The 19268-nt window shown below is 41.3% G+C and overlaps 1 protein-coding gene across 19 annotated transcripts in view; it reads left to right on the top strand.

Moving 5' to 3' along the window:
• Nucleotides 1-19268, top strand: part of stxbp5l (syntaxin binding protein 5L) — a 207934-nt gene that overhangs the window by 101802 nt on the left and 86864 nt on the right. For all 19 annotated transcript variants that reach the window (XM_056242082.1, XM_056242087.1, XM_056242084.1 and 16 more), the window contains exon 5: nucleotides 5293-5427. In XM_056242082.1, coding sequence (XP_056098057.1) covers nucleotides 5293-5427 — 135 coding nt within the window. The remainder of the gene's footprint in view (nucleotides 1-5292; nucleotides 5428-19268) is intronic.

Consider the following 19268-nt stretch of genomic DNA (forward strand, 5'->3'; position numbering starts at 1 on the left):
TTGGGGGTACGTTTTTTTTTTTTGTCTAATCGCTGTATTTCAGCATCATTACTCCAGTCGTTAGTGTCACGTAATCCTTCAGAAATCATTCTAATATGCTGATTTGGTGCTCAAGAAACATTTATTATCATTATCATCAATGTTGAAAACCATTGTGCTACTTAATATTTTTATAGAATACATTTTCTTCAGGATTCTTTGTTTTTAGGAAGTTCGAAAGAAGGGTATTTATTTGAAATAGAAAACATTATTAATGTAATGCATCTAATTTTATAAAAGTATTAATTTCATACTGACCCCAAACCTTTGAACGACAGTTTACAGTACGCATTTAAAATGTACACTTTCTCATTTTCTAAGAAACTGAACAAAAATATCAGCGCAAACAACTCTAATTTTGTCCAATTAGACGTGTTCACCTTACCCACAGAACCAGCAAAAGAGCATTTTGGAAACAGTTGCTCACTAAATGCCCTTAACACCATGACAGTCATTTTCTCATCTGGGCTTACAATGCGTTGCAATCAGAAACGGGTAACCACACGTTAGCATGGCCAGGTGCCCCATTAGCATTCTAACCCTGACAAGTTTAGCTGTCTGTCCAGCATCTCGCAACCTTCATTTCCAATCATCCCGACTGTCTGAGGACCCCAGGGCCGTGAGGCGAGGAAAACAGAGAGGGATGTAATGAGTGTGGACAGCAGTGAATTACCGTGTGCTGGTCTTTATTTTCTAGTTAACCTGCTTATAAGGATGATGGATGATGCCACTGGATAGATTTCAGCGTGAAGTCTCAAACAGACCCTTGGATATGTGATAGTTTTATTGATCATTTTCATAATTACTCACCAGACATTTCATATTATTAAGAAGTTTGATACCACATGCGTCACGATCAACTGTGGTGCTAAAGTGGATGATACACATTTGAATCCGGCTTGCAACAGTTCCCTTTCGCATTTATTTGCATTAAAGTAATGGCGTTTCCAAAAGTCTTGTCACCGTCTTCCATTTTGTTTGGACAAGCTAGTCTCGTCCAAAACTAGGGCTGGCTCGATACCACTTTTTCATGTCCGATACCGATACTGATACCACAAACTTGAGTATCTGCCGATACCGATACTGATACAATACCATACCATATTTTTCTCCCTCTTAATTAAGCTGTTAATAACACGTTTGTCAGGAGGATGCACTGTGATTAACCTAGCCATCTAAAAAGCATCATGCTCAAATAGTGCAATAAATATTCTACTCCCCTAAAGGAAGAAATACGTAGCCCACAACATCTACTGCTGCTTAATTTTTATTAAAATGATTTTTAAACAGAACTTGTAGCAGCATTTTTAATTATTCAGCACCATTCAATTAATTAAATTTAAAGTCCAACTGTGCAAATAAAAAAATATATAATTCCAGTGCCAAATACTGGATGTAACACAAAACTCTATGTAGTCATAACTTAAATAAGTATAACCTACCATAAAAATAATGGTATCTCCATTATAAAATGTACAATAGAACAGAATAGTACAATAAGGCACTCACAAATTAAACTCTACTAGGCCATTACACCTGATAAAGGGGAAAAACATTTTGGAGAGACAGTCCAAGCTCTAAAGTTTTTCACATGTAACATCTGGGGATCATAGGTGTAATTTGAGGGTGCGACATGTCCCAGCCACTTTTTCTCAGGATCGATATTGCCCCCCACCACTTTTGAAACATTATGAGGCACAGATGTAATACAAATAAATAAAACATCTCCATTTAACAGAGCATTAATTAACATAGTTAGACCTAGCGCTAAAATGTGTTTGTTTTTTTAAATCAAGCTGAGCGCTCGTTGCCGCTGCTATCAGTTGCACGGATACAGTGTTCTCTTGTGGCGCGCGCACAATCTTCACTCGGACGCGCTCCAATCTATCGCCGTTGCGGAGACTCACAAAACAAAATGCACACTTTTTTAAAATAACTCCACACAGCTGACATGATAATTGCTGACAGGTCTCACATTACTCAGTCTCGTTCTAGCTACTGTTCACGTGACGCCAGTGTTGCCAAGTCCGCGCTCCCTCTCACACCCCGAAACGCGATTGGCTACTTTTTAAAATGCAATTGGGCGGGTTTTGTTGTGAAAATCTGGCGACCCTGTGTGCAGCTGCAGCGTGACGCATGTTGCTCATCTCTCTTTACGGCATGTCTCTCAGGTGTTGTTAAGCATTTGTTTGACAGTTTATGACTAGGTCCGTGGTCGTATCTGATCGGAATATACTCCGGCGATTCATACAATATCCGATCCAGTGATTTTGGCCAGTATCGGACTAATACCGATACCGAATATCGGATCGGCGCACCCCTATCCAAAACTCAACAATGGTTGAGCTAGAATATGACATGTTGTTAGGCCTTGTCCACACACTAATGCCCTTTCGTTTGAAAACGCATCTTTTTCTCTCCGTTTTGGCCTTCCGTCCACACTGAGACGGCGTGTTTGTCCTGCGAAAACTGAGCTTTTATCCCAAGTGGATAAATTTGAAAACGGCGTTGAAAACTGTTGTGAAAACTGAGGTATTTTAAAACGATGACGCATGTTTAGTCATGTGATGCATATTGAACCGATAGATATCTATGTTTATAATGCTATTGTGCCTGTTATGTGCTATTCACTTTCACACTGTTCATATCGCACTCCTGCAAAGATGACAGAAAATGTACTCACAATTGCTGTCATGGGGCAAAACATGAGGGCAATTGCATTTTAGAATTTAGAACAAACATAGCCTATAGTGGAGACTGAGTGCAACCTCCTGGACACATCAGTGAATGGTGAGATAATTTGCTAAATAAAAAGATGATGCCAGAAGAATAGCATGAGAACTTTTATTATGTCTGTTCCATCTGGATCATATCAGTGAGCTTTTATGAGGTTTTACGCATGCGCATAATGGTGAATTTAATGTTTTCCGACGTATCAGTGTGAATGGGAAACTTTTGCAAAACGCTAGTGTGGACGGAGAGCTATTTGAAACGAAAACGCCGTTTTCAAATGTATCTGGATTAATGTCTTAGAGAGCCACAGTTAACCATGGATAATCTTTATAATATATGAACAGTCACTTATAAGCTGCTGAATTATAAAATGTCATGTTTAGCATTAATAATAAGTGCACATCTCAGTTTTAATGCTTAACCCTGTTTACATGTGTATGAATATGTGGCGTGTTATTAGACGCATTCCCTGGAGAGTTTCTGTTGTGACAGTAGCAGAGATAAATCAGAGTTCTAACAGGCTGCCTAATTTTGTAATTATTTCGCAATTAACGTAGTGAGCATCATCCAAATATATTACTCTATTATTTTAACCTTTTACAGACTGTGGAACACATGGAAACAAACAACACACCAGCACGAGGGAATCATTTTATGTCATATACGTGGTTTGCCTGAATAGAGAAAACAGAGTCAGTCTAAGAGTCAGTGTCTCCTCTCATCTCATTCATGTCTCATTAGCTCCAGTTTGTCTTGAGGTAATCGTGTTCCAATTAATTGCTGCATCCCAAAATACACACAAGTGTACCCAAGAGGGGCTGACGTTTGACTGGCATGAGCCTTAGAGCAGATCCAAACCAGGCAACACTATGAACAAGTGTGACAAGTGTTACTTCCAACTGCTAAAGAAACAGAGCCACAGAGGGCTATGAATCACTGCCTCTGAACATGAACGACTCAGAATGGGGCTGCAAGATTTGGGCTCTGTTTAAAAAAAGATTGAATACATAATTAAATTATCATATTATTCACAACTAATCATATATTGTTTATCAATATTTTCTGACATAAACCCCCAAATGAAGATAATTGACATTAAATTGCAGCATTGAATAGAGTTTACAAAAAATGTCTTTTAGATGTCAATAAATTGTTTATTTCCATATTACTGAATGTAAGAGTGTTTTCACGGACCGACAGGACACAGCAATCCATTTAAAGTAAACTGTATGAGGTAGATTTAGGGTTTTTTCACACAGGATGCGTTCTTGTATTCCCTCTGTGGTGTTTTCTAATTGTTGGTCTATGTAAATGTGTGCTAAATAAACCAACAACTGTTTTTGTTGGTACTTTGGATGGAAGAGGATGAACTGCCCTTAAATGTGGTTTAGCAAGGCATTTTTCTTGTGGGATTGCCACAAGTAATTACATTCTTTTTAAAACATAATAATTAAAAATAATAATAATAATAACTGCAGTGAATTAACACAGTAAAGATTTGGTAGTTTTGACGTCATGCTTCCAATTTGAACAGTGATGTGATAAATGTTATAAACATCTCATAGTGCTGCTCCTAATAAAACCTAAAAGAATAGGCATAAAGGCATACTTTTTTCTATTCAGCCAAAGGTTTTCTTTAAAGGATTCAAGCGATTTTTGAAGCCTGTGTATTTGACCATGTTTTTTTTTTTTGTTTTTTTCTTTTGTCAACCCCTCCTCTGTTCACATAACTCGTCTCTGTCTGGTTTGTGAAGTAATTTACAAAAAGAATTTCATGAATGTTTGTCTGGGCTTCTTTGCACATGCGTTTTATAGGCAAGCTTCACCCCAGGAAAGCAAACTCAAACCAACTCTAGTGATGGAGTTCAAAGCTTTCATGCATTGCAAACACTCTATGAGACCATTGAAATGAACCGAGTGTGAAAACATCCTATCATGAGTCCCAAGCGTGCTTGTGTAATAGTCGAGAGACTAAACAGAGCACCACCCCTTCACTTTGAAGCCCACCGTGCATGCAGGCCATATATTTGTTTCATTCAGTTAAAGCCTTTTTCCTGTTTAATAATCATACAAGGTCATTTTGTGCTTCATATTTTAATTGACAGTTCAGCCTTAGCTCAAAAGATGAGCAAGGACATGTTGAAAAATGTTTGGGATAGAGCAGAACTTTAAACTTGCACATATAATTTGGCTTGTTTAGTTTTTGCACGGTTCACTGTCTAACCACATTCTGGAAATGAGTATGCACAATAATACACATTAAACTCTCATGGGGTTTTGTATTTACATCTGCAGCTTTCTGAAGAAAATTGTGACTGCAATGTAATTGGCTAAAATGTGATTGTTGTGCACATGAACAAAAACAGTGATAAATATTAGTTAGAATGGTAATTATTGGCTTGCTGGTTCTTCATAGTGAGATATCTATAACATACTTTAACATGATGCTGACATACCCTGTGTGATCTCTTATTCTCTCTTGCACAAATATAATACCTCCATTTTCCATCTCTCTTTTAGGATCACATTTTGTCATCTTCCGTTTCAAAGTAAATGGCTTTATGTGGGGACAGAGCGTGGAAATACACACATAGTGAACATCGAATCCTTCGTTTTGTCTGGATATGTCATCATGTGGAACAAGGCCATAGAACTGTGAGTACAAGTACATATAAAAGTTATTTTATTTTAATATAAAAAGTCAATACAGCTAACATGACTAATAAAGAGGTAATCAATAGAATGCCAGAGCGCCCACGCTATCAAATAATACATGTATCTTATAAAGATGATGATGTGATAAGTCGTCATCTGGAATATGAAACAATTATAAATGCAATTATAAATGTAAGTCTGCAATTTCATGGAGGAATATTAGAGGGTTAGCACACAACTATACTCCTAAAGGAATAATTCATCCAAAAATGAGAATTCTGTCATCATTAACAACCCTCATGTCGTTCCAAACCTGTAAGAATGTCTTCTGTGGAGCACCAAAGAAGATTTAATGCAGGATTTATTTAGTGTTCTTTTGCACAATAACAAATGGCGCTGTCATACTAAAAAAATGACAAGAAAGAATGGAAAAAAATATAAATGCAATTGGAAAATAAATTAACCCATCTCTTCTGTTTTTTTGTTGTTGTTTTTTGTCAATGGAATTATGCTCCCAGAATCCATATATTTTATTTATTATTTGTTCAACTTTATATTCCAAGTCTGTTGAATCATGACACATTTGAGTGAGGACAAATACGGAGTCATCATTCACTGTAAATCGGTTCCACCTTGTTTACAATGAAAGAGAGAAGTAAATTAGTGTAAATAATGACAGAATTTTCTATATTTTGTGACCTATTCCTTTAAAAAAAACTTACATGCACCTATGAAGAACCATAGAAGTGCCTCAAGGAAAGTGACACATTTCTTCTTTTTTTTCACATTTATTGTTTGTAAGTGTCACAATGAAATGAGGACCAAAATCATTTTCATTCTTCATAGATCCAAAGATGGGTATAGCCTAAACAGATCTGTCACAATATCCACATGGACAACAAATGTAAACCACATCATTGCTGAAGAATAAACAAGTTATCACGTTTAAACATTTTAAACCCCAGATGATCCGTTTTACCTGTCTGTCTACAGTTACACATTTAGACACACTGAAACACACAAACAACGGTTGGTTTGCACACATCTACGGCTCTTTTCATGAATAAATGTGTTAGTCAACACCAAAACCTCACTGCCATGTGTGATAATCTGACAAGCAAATAGCTTGTGAGTGTCTATCAAGTCTCCTTCTACACAAGAGGCTCTTGGCGGCATCCCTGCTGACAGACATTAACATTAGTAGTAACCGTGGATGCATTTCTGAAGGACGTGCAGATCTCCTATTGCCTGCTTGCGACCCACTACAAATACTTTACCCACAATCCCCTTACCTCCTCAAGTAGCTCAGTGGCACATCGAGTGTGCGCTAGTACATCTGTATTTTTCAAATGAGAGAATTCGATCCTTGTGTTTGATTATGCTGAAGGGCTATTTAAAGGTGCTCGATGGTAAATGCATAATTTTCTGTCTGTTATTGAAGTTTTTATATACTTTTGCACAGAAGTGGTTTAATCATATTAATTGGTATACGCTGCAACATTGGTTAAAAAAAGTAGTATTCTTGTTTTTTGTTTTTTTCAGCAATGAGGTATTGTAAATATAGTGAATATGATTAAAGGGCATTCTTATTATGGTAAAATTATTATAAAATAATATACAATATTCATATGATGTTTACTGTAATTGATTCTCCAGTGCAGAGTGGAAGGGGTGTGGGGAGCAGTGTTGCATGTTTTTGCCTGGAGCAAGGAGTGTTTTTTTTAAAGCGTTGGTGTTTTCTCTCACTCCAAGATCACTGCTCCATCGCAAACACAACACGTCATCATAATCCCAGAATGCATGTGTTAGACACAGTTGTAATAGACTATTAGCAGACAAAATGATTCATGAAAATTGTGAAATATGAAAGACAACCAAAATTGATTTATTGTTTATTTTCTTGCCATCAGCAGTCAGAAGGAAAGAATGGGGGAAATAGTCAAATAATATAATTTTTTTTTCTTTATTTTATTTTTTCTTAAATCAACTTGTCTGATCAATTTTGATTTAATTCTATTAACATTTCCCCCTCCTCTCATGTGTAGTCTATGTAGAATTTCTAACTACTTACGAAATATTAACATTACACTAATGCACTGCAACCTTGAGTAGGAAATTGAAAATACAGAGTTGAGTTGAAGTGGACTGATTGCAGAATACTTTTGAGCTGGGAAATTGCTGCTGCTCTTCTGCACCCTTCAATGAATACTAGTGTGATGTTACCATGGTACATGACCAAAAAACGTGGTATTACTATGGTACATTTTGGTACTCTGCTAAGTGAAAAACTTAAAATTTACTTTATCTCTGTACATAAGAATCACAGTATTTCTCATGTCATGACTCATGACACACATCATTGTTTTTGTGGAATGCATGTCGATTGCCCAGCTGTTTGTACATGGTGCTCTCTGCCATGGCTTTCATGACAGTGTTTGCTTGTTCTATAAACCTGTCAGTTTTTTAAACAAGAAAGTAGCCTTTTTTTCCATTGGTGTTTGAGAGTAGGTGAAGATGAATGCATGCACACACTCCTGGTATTGAGAGAATTCCCCTTTAAAGAGGCAAAGTGCAGCTCATTTCAATAAATAAATATGAATAAATATAAACACGGCCCCTGTGCGCCGACAGCAAGCGTCATCTGAAGGAAATCAAGTACAAGGATGGAAGAGAAGCCCGAGATTTGTTTTTCTTCCTCTTGTCTCGAACATGAATAAGTGAGGGAGATGAAAACTGGAGAGGGATTCAACAGGGTGTGAGGGATTAACTGAGATCCTGTAACCTCACAACCTCCAACAATTCCACGCTGTGCTACACTGAAATCAGTTGCCTTCAGCCTGTAGTGCTCGCTCCATCAGATCTGTTTTTCATCTGTTTTTTTTTGTGTGACATCCTTCAATTGTGCAGCTCCACAAACCATAAGGAACATCACTGCATGTTGTGTGCGCTGGTCTCGATTCTGCACAGTTTATCTTAAAGCTCTGTGCCTGTTCTGAAGATATCTGAAGGGCTTGCTGAGCATGCTGGGAACCCTGATCCTAAACATAATCAGTACTCCACGGATCTGCCTCGCAGCAGTAAGCTAACGTCACGCCTACATTTCCAAGTAATCTGTTTGAGACTTTCAACATCTTTGGAAATGCCATGAAAGAATTTCATGTTCTAGGTCATGCTGCACGTTCTAAAATGTGGATTGTCTGTTATGATGTTCAAATCTTTTTATACAAGACTGATGTTTTTACATAACTTCGCTTCTAATGGTTCTCAGGAAATTTCAGACACGCGTCAGTGCCTCTCAAGCCTATTAAAGCTTTTAATGGTTTTAATTTCCCCGAATTTCCTTGCATTTTGATCCTAACTAGGTTTGTCAACCCTCATGAAGCTATAATAACAGAAGAATTTTGATTCTCGATGATTTAACTGATGTATTTAATCTTCCTACAAATATCTGTACTTCCTACTGATAGATAGATAGATAGATAGATAGATAGATAGATAGATAGATAGATAGATAGATAGATAGATAGATAGATAGATAGATAGATGGATGGATGGATAAATAAATAGATAGATAGATAGACAGACAGACAACAATCAGATGCGCAAGAGTAAGAATCTTGTTTGTATAAAGAAGCTGTACAAACTATCCAGCAGAAAATAGCCTTCGGTACCCTCAAGCTTTTCAAATCACCAAATTGCAACCAACCAATTTCCGGATCTTCACCATAATATTCAAAGCTATTATCCTGAATGAGATTGCTGCCACCATTGCCACGGCAACCATTGCAAGCACTGAAAGCACTTCAGTGACTCTTATCATAGCCTTTGAAGTTGGACTCAAACAGAGAGAACGCGCTCACAGCTAGTGAGCTAACGTTAGCATGCTCCTCACGTTTGCTTTCAAACGATGAGTTAACAATAAATGAGGGCTTTTGGATTTGATGACCAAATAGGATGCGAAAGACAGCCGTGCTCTAGACCGTGACTCTGATCCATGAGTCGCTGCATATGCATCTCTGCGTATTTTTGCCTGAGGCTTATGTGATCACACAGGTAGTGAGGGAAGATAACAGTGAGGGAGAAGAGGCTTGTTTTTCAGCTGATAAGCAGGGACCTCCTGTTCTCAATTTACTCTTCTGTCCTTTGTAAACATACACACACTCACTCACACATATCTTGTGCTCTTTTACTGTTAGACTGGCCCACTTTATACACACACACAGCCAGACAGTGTCTTACATGATGTATTTAATCTGTCTGTCTGCTTGCTTGAAGAGAAGCTTGGTTCGGAGGTGAGGATGTGCTTGATTGTAAGAGAATGGAAAATGCTCATGAACATAAGCTTATGAATATTAATTAGGTTAAGGAGTTTTCAAGTTAAAACCATACCAAAATCAGTTAAACAACAATTTCAGTAGCACTTTTCAACTACATTTCAACTATCTCTCATTAGAGTATTAGTAAACTGTTAGGATAGGGTTAGGTCAGTTGATTAAGTTGACATAGGGGAGAATGGGGCACAACCTAAAGCTTTTTGACTCTCTCAGTTTGTGTAAACCTACTTGGGGTTCAGAGTATTATTTTTCCCCCACATTAATTTCACACGTCTAGTACAATTATGTGGTTTTGTTTCATTAATACAGTGTATACTTTTTTCTTGATATACCCCGAAAGAATGGAAGTGAAATGTGAAAACATGCCCTATAGGTGGCACGTTGCAACATGACCATATGACAGTTCAAATGTTATCTGATCTAATCAAAAAATATATGACAAACTAAAATATTTTCTCAATAAAATACAATTATTAGCTTTTTCATATAAAATAATGGCATTTTTTTAAGAATTTAAAATAAACTAATTTTTGAGTTTGACGACAAACACACCGCAAAACACAGCTATGCAGCATAGTTCAAAACATAATAATAAATAATTATTTTTTGAATATTCACCTTTTTCTCATGGTTTCTCAATAGAATTAATAAAATTATAGAATAGAATAGCATAGTTCTAATAGGGGCACATTGTAACGCAATGTTACAACGTTCCACATCTGCGCAACTGGGATTTAAACCCTGCTTGTGTCTTCTGCTGGTGAGATCAGCATTAAAGAACTCATCTCAACTGTAACAGATTGGAGATTAAAATAAAATCAGATTTGTCTAATTTTACATAAACACAAAAATAAAAAATAAACAATAAATTTACTTTTGCTATGGTTACATAAATGTTCAGTCATATCTTCCAAAGATTTCTGAATTTTGCCGCATTTTTTTTCTCTATGTAGTGTTGAAATGGCACCTAGTAAATACACTAAGTTGCATCATGCTAGCATGTGTGGAAGTATTTAAAATAAGTGTGTTACAACTAGCCCCGCGTTAGGTTGTGCACTACTTGCTGAGTTCATTATAGTCAGTAAAATGCCTGTTTGGGAACCATCAAAATAAAGTGTTAGCAGATATTAAGCAGACAGACTGCTAATGGTAGTTGGCTGGTAGTTGAAAAGTTACTTCTAGTCGTTTAGAGAGAGAAGTTAAATGGCCTGCTGAGTGTTCTTCTAGATAGAGATGAACAGAGGAAGAGGAGCACATTATGGCACTGTCATGATGAGTATCAGTGTGTTTGATCACAATAACAGGCATCATGGAAAGAGCAGAGACAAAGTAAGTACAGCTGAAAAGAGACTCAACACTGTGCTGGACATTCCATCCAACTGAAGCCCAGCAAGACAGAGACTCATTTAGGGATGACATATCTGTCCTTTATCCTTTCTGCCTTTGTCTTTCTGTATAATCACTATATTTCATCATTTCTTGACACTGCAAACAATCGAAACACTCTCCAAAGGTTGCCCTCCCTTCTCTCTAGGCGATGTCTCACTGGCTGACTCAAAACTACTTGAATTTGGTCACAACTTCCTAATGGTTGAAGATTTCATCTGTTTGCCTGGCCCAGTTAGGCCCTACTGGTAAATGCAATGGCTACACCACCAAAGTCAGATTCACTTCAAAAGTGAATCGGTTCTTTTGGACATTTTATGTATTTGTATGTATTCTCTGCATGTAATTTTGTGTTAACAAAAAATTAAATAACAAATTTAAATAAATAACAAAAAAAGTAAATAAAATAAACAATGGCACAACATTTACCGTATATTTACAAAAGCTTTTTGTTTTTCTGTTATATTCTTTTTGCTTTTATTGTTTTTAGCGTAGATTATATGTTCATTGTTCTCACCCTAATCAAGATTAATTCATAAAACTTAATTGTTTAAAGTAGAGAAATTGTGATGTATTATATAATTTCATATATATATATATAATCATTTTATTTTATTTAAGATAAATATATATATATATATATATATATATACCTTTTAAAAAGCTTTATTGTATTTACCTTACTGGTATAAAATGAAGAATGAGGAAGAGGAGGAAGAAAAATAAATAATAGCACTGCATAATCCCAGAGTCAAGAAAAGAGTTGTTGCAGAAATGGAGTTAGTATGATGGACAGGTCGTGTTCTGGTGGAGTTGAAGGTCAGTCGATTATGAGAAGTGGTGTGGATCGAAGCAGCCTTTGTGAGAAACATGCAGTAGACAAAGGGACTGCGGGCTGAAGATAAAGGACTACTGGAGTGGATGAGGTGTTTGAGGAGGCATGTGTTTTTGTGCCGTGGCTGTGAGGCGATGTGATATAACAACACAGAAAAGCTGTCTTGTAGATTAGATGCGCTGTGTATACAGAATCACCTGCACTAAGACCATGAAATGATTTTTTGAATGCTTCCTCTTCACTGCTTGATTTTAATCTTAGGAATCATGGTCTTTAAATGACAAAAATCTTGTGGATGTATTTTTATTTTTTCTGAAAAGAGCTGCAAAGTCAGATAATTAATGAAGAATCACAGCAGCATTTTTGCTTTCGACATGAAAGTAGCACTTCAAAAGATCTTGCCAGACATTGTTTTGCTTTGAGTGAAAACAGTTGAATTTTTTTCCAAGAAAAGGTTGACAAGCATGGTAGTTCCCTTTCGAGGGAACTCGCGATGCGTCACTTGACGCTTTGGGAACGCCCCCAGCGTGAATGCGTCTGAGCATCAATGTCAACTAGTCCAATGGAAAGAATGAGCGTCATGGGCGGGTGACGTCATGACCAGGAAGGCATAAGAGCACATCCGGTGAAACGCGGCATTAGCTTCTGTGTCTCAGCAAGCGATCTGTGTTACTCTGTCTCTGTCTATTTATTGTTGTCTGTTCGATATTATTGGGAAGAGTTATGGCTAAACAACTTTACAAACTCTGTGCTTCTCCCTGCCCGCGTTATTTAACGGGTGGGGACACACACGAGCTTTGTGTAGTTTGTTTGGGAGTGGAGCATGCGGTATCAGCCTCCGAGGGGGCTGATTGCAACATTGTGAGAAGCTTTCGCTTCGCATGCTCCACTCCCGCCTGTCATTTTTCGAGGAAAGTGGCCAGGCTCGCGATCCTCGGGGTGCAGGACACGCGTCTGCCGAGGCAGCGCGGAGAATGCATTCCTGTGGATCGCGAATAGGATCTCGTTACGGGGTTGGAGACGGGTCCGCGGATCTTATCTCCTCCCTTTCCACGAGGGATCCAGTGCTCTCTCTCCGGTCTCGGAAGCCCGCGCTGCGGTCTCTTCCGCCCGGGGAGAGAAATCAATGCTTCAGTGCTCTACCTCCGAGGAGGTAGATGTGCTGGGCATTGAAAGTGTACACAATCATGGGGGAAGTGGATTTGCCATCTCTTCCCCAGCGTATGAGAATTATATATAGCCTATATATACACTCACCGGCCACTTTATTAGGTACACCTGTCCAACTGCTCGTTAACACTTAATTTCTAAGCAGCCAATCACATGGTGGCAACTCAGTGCATTTAGGCATGTAGACATGGTCAAGACAATCTCCTGCAGTTCAAACCGAGCATCAGTATGGGGAAGAAAGGTGATTTGAGTGACTTTGAACGTGGCATGATTGTTGGTGCCAGAAGGGCTGGTCTGAGTATTTCAGAAACGGCTAATCTACTGGGATTTTCAAGCACAACCATCTCTAGGGTTTACAGAGAATGGTCCGAAAAAGAAAAAACATCCAGTGAGCGGCAGTTCTGTGGGCGGAAATGCCTTGTTGATGCCAGAGGTCAGAGGAGAATGGCCAGACTGGTTCGAGCTGATAGAAGGGCAACAGTGACTGAAATAACCACTCGTTACAACCGAGGTATGCAGCAAAGCATTTGTGAAGCCACAACACGCACAACCTTGAGGCGGATGGGCTACAACAGCAGAAGACTCCACCGGGTACCACTCATCTCCACTACAAATAGGAAAAAGAGGCTACAATTTGCAAGAGCTCACCAAAATTGAACAGTTGAAGACTGGAAAAATGTTGCCTGGTCTGATGAGTCTCGATTTCTGTTGAGACATTCAGATGTTAGAGTCAGAATTTGGCGTAAACAGAATGAGAACATGGAACCATCATGCCTTGTTACCACTGTGCAGGCTGGTGGTGGTGGTGTAATGGTGTGGGGGATGTTTTCCTGGCACACTTTAGGCCCCTTAGTGCCAATTGGGCATTGTTTAAATGCCACGGCCTACCTGAGCATTGTTTCTGACCATGTCCATCCCTTTATGGCCACCATGTACACATCCTCTGATGGCTACTTCCACCATGTCACAAAGCTCTAATCATTTCAAATTGGTTTCTTGAACATGACAATGAGTTCACTGTACTAAAATGGCCTCCACAGTCACCAGATCTCAACCCAATAGAGCATCTTTGGGATGTGGTGGAACGGGAGATTCGCATCATGGATGTGCAGCCGACAAATCTGTGGCAACTGTGTGATGCCATCATGTAAATATGGACCAAACTCCCTGAGGAATGCTTCCAGCACCTTGTTGAATCTATGCCACGAAGAATTGAGGCAGTTCTGAAGGCAAAAGGGGGTCCAACCCGTTACTAGCATGGGGTACCTAATAAAGTGGCCGGTGAGTGTATATATATGATAGTTTATATATGATATATAAAATAAAGTGTATATATATAAAGAATGTATATAAAAAAATATATATATAATAATAAGCTGGTGGAGGTGTTTACTAAGGCTGTAGATAAATTAAATATTTAATGGCCAGCAGAAATAAGGGGGCACTCGTCCTTAAAATAAATTGAACGAGTTTCCTTCCCTCTATTTTTCCACCTCCATCACGGGGCCTTCCATTTTTCCCGATCTGCACAGCGAGCTGTCTAGATCATGGAAAAAGCCTTACTCATTTTTTAGCCCCACATTCATGTATATTCAGATATTTTGGGGTTAAGAGAGTATGGCTATGGGGCAATACCCCGGGTAGAACAGACACTTGCGAGCTATGTCTCCCGGTTCAGTATCGTCCCTGAAGGCGTCGGCTTCTCTCACTAAACCATTAAAGAAAACTATTTTTTAATCTAGTGGGAAAAGCATATATGGCAGTGGGTCTAGCACGAGCCTGCTTGCACACTATAGCAGTGCTGCAAGCATATCAGGCTGACCTGCTGTGGTATTTGGACAGAAGTGAGGGAGTTTGGCCCGATGGGGTTTGAGAACTCCGTCGGGCCTCAGATTTATCTCTCAGGGATGGCAGCCAAAGAAATGTGGTCACTGAGAGACACCTCTGGCTCAATTTGATGGGAATCATGGAGAAAGATACAAGATAATCTCTCCCTCGCTATGTCCAACCCACTGGGGCTGCTGGGCGTGAGCAGCTCCAGCCGGCTAGTTTCTCATACACAACACAGCAGCCAAAGCCTTCAAAGCAGAAGCCGGATCCGAGGACCGTTCTTCATGCTGAGAAGGCTGCGGCTCAAAGGAAAAGGTCTGGCGCCACGGCGTCAGACCGGTGAGGGCAGCCCCAACCGAGGTGGAATGGTGTACACCTCATTATACGGTGCCCTTTCCATCTCTGTGCCCTCAGGGGACCGTTCTGCCAACCCCGCCACCCTTGGTGCTTCGGGGCGCAGCGTTCTCCAGCGAGCTTCTGGCGCAGCGTCAACTCGACATTGCGTCGGACTCGCGCCCTCTGAGGGGGGTTCGAAAACAGTCAGTTCGGGTGGTTCCTGCCAGTATGTTTCAGGTCCCCGAACTGGCTGTCTTTATTACACCAGAGGCCAGCCTCGAGGGGCTGGTTCCCTTGGTAGATTTTCTGGCAGCGCGGAAGCTACTGCCAAATATATCTCTATGGGTAATGGTAATCTCTCTGGTAATGGAGCAAGGGGTAAAGGCCCTGTTAGCAAAGAAAGCTATAGAGCAGGTGTACTCACCCGACATTGCGTCGGGTCTTTACAGTCGTTATCTCATTGTTCCAAAAAAGGATGGAGAGCAGCGTCACATACTAGATCTTCGTCTGTTGGAGTGTTTGGTGCTGGAACTCAAGTCCAAGATGCTGACACTCAAACAGATCGTGACTCAAATCAGATCCGAGGACTGGTTTGTCACGATAGATCTAAAAGACGTATACTTCCATATCTCCATCCTCCCTCAGCACAGGAGGTTCCTGAGGTTTTCTTTGGGGCAAAGAACACCAGTATCAGGCACTTCCTTTCGGTCTAGCTCTATCACCCCGCACATTCACGAAGTGTATAGACGCAGCTCTGGCCCCGCCAGGCTGCAGTGTATACGCATTCTGAATTGCATAGATGACTGGCTGATTCTAGCGGAATCAGAACAGTTAGCGGTTCGGCACCGAGGTGTCGTTCTCGCTCATATGCAGATGTTGGGGTTGAGGCTCAATGCCAAGAAGAGTGTGCTTTCTCCAGTACAGAGAACCACTTTCCTTGGTGTGGTATGGGATTCAGTGACGATGCGGGCCACTCTGTCGCCCGTTCGTGTAGCTGCTATCCTAACAGCCACAAAAGAGCTGAGGCTAGGCCAGTCACGCACTGTAAAACAGTTCGAGAGACTGTTGGGTCTTGTGGCAGTAGCGTCCAACGGGATACCTTTTGGCCTGCTGTACATGAGACCTTTGCAGTGGTGGCGCAGGACCAGTGGGTTCTCCCCGAGGGGAAACCCACTTCGTATGATCAAGATCACGCGGCCCTGCCTTCGTGCCTTGGTTATATGGAGGAAACACTGGTTCTTAACCCAGGGTTCGGTGTTGGGAGCTCTTTGCCATCGAGTTGCTATCTCGACAGATGCTTCCCTCACCGGCTGGGGAGCGGTATTGGAAGGCCGCTCAGCTCAGGGCTTGGGAGGAGTCATCATCTCGCTTGGCACATGAATTGCCTAGAGATGATAGTCGTCTTCAATGCGTTGAGACATCTCCTCCCAGACCTGAGGGGCCATCATGTGTTGTTCTGAAACAGTGACTGTTAGGCCTCAGGGCAGCAGCGTTCAATGTGATACCCTTTGACCTGCTGTACGTGAGACCTTTACAGTGGTGGCCCAGGACCAGAGGGTTCTCCCTGAGGGGAAACCCACTCCGTACGATCAAGATCACGCGGCAGTATCCCCGCGCCTTGGTTATATGGAGGAAACTCTGGTTCTTGACCCACAGACAACACGTTGGTGGCCTATTATTTTGGTCCCTCAGGAAATTACGCTGTCTGAGGGCAGTGTATATTCCAGGGGGGCCAGAATATTGGAGCAGACACCCTGTCGAGGCAGGGGCTGAGGCCAGGGGACTCCACCCCGAGGCGGTGGAGCAAATATGGGAGTTTTATGGCCAGGCAGAAGTGGATTTGTTCTCGTCTCAGCATACGACGCACTGTCCACTCTGGTTATCCCTCACTCAACCAGTCCCCTCGGGGCTGGTTGCTATGGTGCAGACGTGGCTGAGGCTACGTCTGTACGCATTTCCCCCTGTTGCTCTGCTCCCAGGAGTTCTGGAGTGATTCCGCCAGGATGGAATAAGCCTATTTAGTAGCACCACCCTGGCCGAGCTGAATTTGGTTTGCGGACCTAATTTTTCTCCTCGACGGACCTCCCTTGGAGGTCCCGATCAGGAGAGACCTTCCGTCTCAGGTAGGGGATGCAATATTGCACCCCCGGCAGGGGATTTGGAAACTGTGGGTTTGGCCTCTGAGGGGGCCCAACTCATAGAGAGTGGTCTCTCAACCGAGGTTGTTGAGACCATTCTAAGCTCCAGAGCTCCCGCTACGAGGAAACTATATTCACTATTTCGAGAGTTTTTCACTTCTTGGTGTTACCAGCGTCAGTGGGATCCGGTTAACTGTTCAGTAAACACAGTATTCGAGTTTCTGCAAGAACGCTTTGTATCAGGTCTATGTCCTTCCACGCTTAAGGTATATGTGGCGGCCATTGCGGCTTTCCACGCCCTGGTGGGTAGTACATTTTTGGGTCGAGACCCCCTGATCACTCGTTTCCTTCGTGGCACTTTGAGGCTGAGGCCTGCAACTTGCACTAGGGTGCTGGCTTGGGACCTTGCAATAGTTCTAGAAGGCCTATCTGGGGCTCCCTTCGAGCCCTTAGATTTGGTCTCAGAGAAGTTCCTTTCTTTTAAGACTTCTTTCTGCTAGCTATTTCGTCCCTATTAGAGTCAGACCTTCAGGCCCTTTCGGTCCCCACCTGCCTTGAGTGCACCGGGGATGGCCAAGGCATTCTTACCCGAAACATGGATATGTTCCAAAGGTGCCTACCATTATTCCGAGGCCTGTTGTGCTGCAGGTTTCTGTCCTCCTTTTACATCTGCGGACCAGGAAAGGCTGAACCTCTTGTGTCCAGTGCGAGCACTGGATACTTATGTTCATCGGACATCTTCAATGAGGAAGTCCGACCAGTTATTTATTTGCTTTGGATCACCTAAGAAGGGTCTTCCTGCTTCTAAACAGACGGTTAGTAAGTGGATAGTCGAGGCTATTTCACTTGCATACGAGTACTCTGACCATCCGTGTCCCTTGGTGGTCAGAGCTCACTCAACGAGGGGTATGGCGGCCTCTAAAGCCTTGTTATTTGGGGTTTCTCTCCAAGACGTTTGTGATGCGGCAGGCTGGTCTTCACCGCTCACATTCGTCAGGTTTTACAGTTTGGACCTGGATGCTGCCCCAGGTTCTCAGGTGCTTAGTGCTTAGTTCCAACAGACTGACACTCAGGTACTTGGAATTCTGGCGTTTTGGGTATTCTCGTTCCCAAAGCGTCAAGTGACGCATCGCGAGTTCCCTCGAAAGGGAACGTCTCAGGTTACTACTGTAACCATAGTTCCCTGAGAAAGGGAACGAGACGATGCGTCACCCTGCCATACTTCCTGCATCCCTGTGATCGGCTTGCTTCGACTTTTTGAAGCTAATGCCGCGTTTCACCGGATGTGCTCTTATGCCTTCCTGGTCATGACGTCACCCGCCCGTGACGCTCATTCTTTCCATTGGACTAGTTGACATTGATGCTCAGACGCATTCACGCTGGGGGCGTTCCCAAAGCGTCAAGTGACGCATCGTCTCGTTCCCTTTCTCAGGGAACTATGGTTACAGTAGTAACCTGAGACGTTTTTAGTGCATTTAACCAATGGATGAATGAGCCACAGGGTTATGATTGCTTAGTACGGTATGGTCCATTTAGCACCTGCTAGTTGATGCCACATCATGGGGCCAAAAAATCCACTTTTTTCTTTGAAATCCTTTTTTTTTTTTGGAAGCTGGGTTTATGTTGGACTTGGATATTTTTCTGTCTCCTGCCTTTGACGTAACATCTACGAATACTTGCTAGTGAAGAGCTTGGACCTGCCATTGAGATGAATGGGAATCCTATCCGATAGCTAATTTATATAAACCATCTTGGTCTGAGTATGTTGCAAGAGTGGACTGGGCATGAAATTTAGGTCACGTAATAGCACTT

The sequence above is a fragment of the Rhinichthys klamathensis genome, unplaced genomic scaffold (genome assembly GCF_029890125.1).
Source record: "Rhinichthys klamathensis goyatoka isolate OS25496 unplaced genomic scaffold, OSU_Roscu_1.1 h1tg000693l_1, whole genome shotgun sequence".
NCBI lineage: Eukaryota > Metazoa > Chordata > Actinopteri > Cypriniformes > Leuciscidae > Rhinichthys > Rhinichthys klamathensis.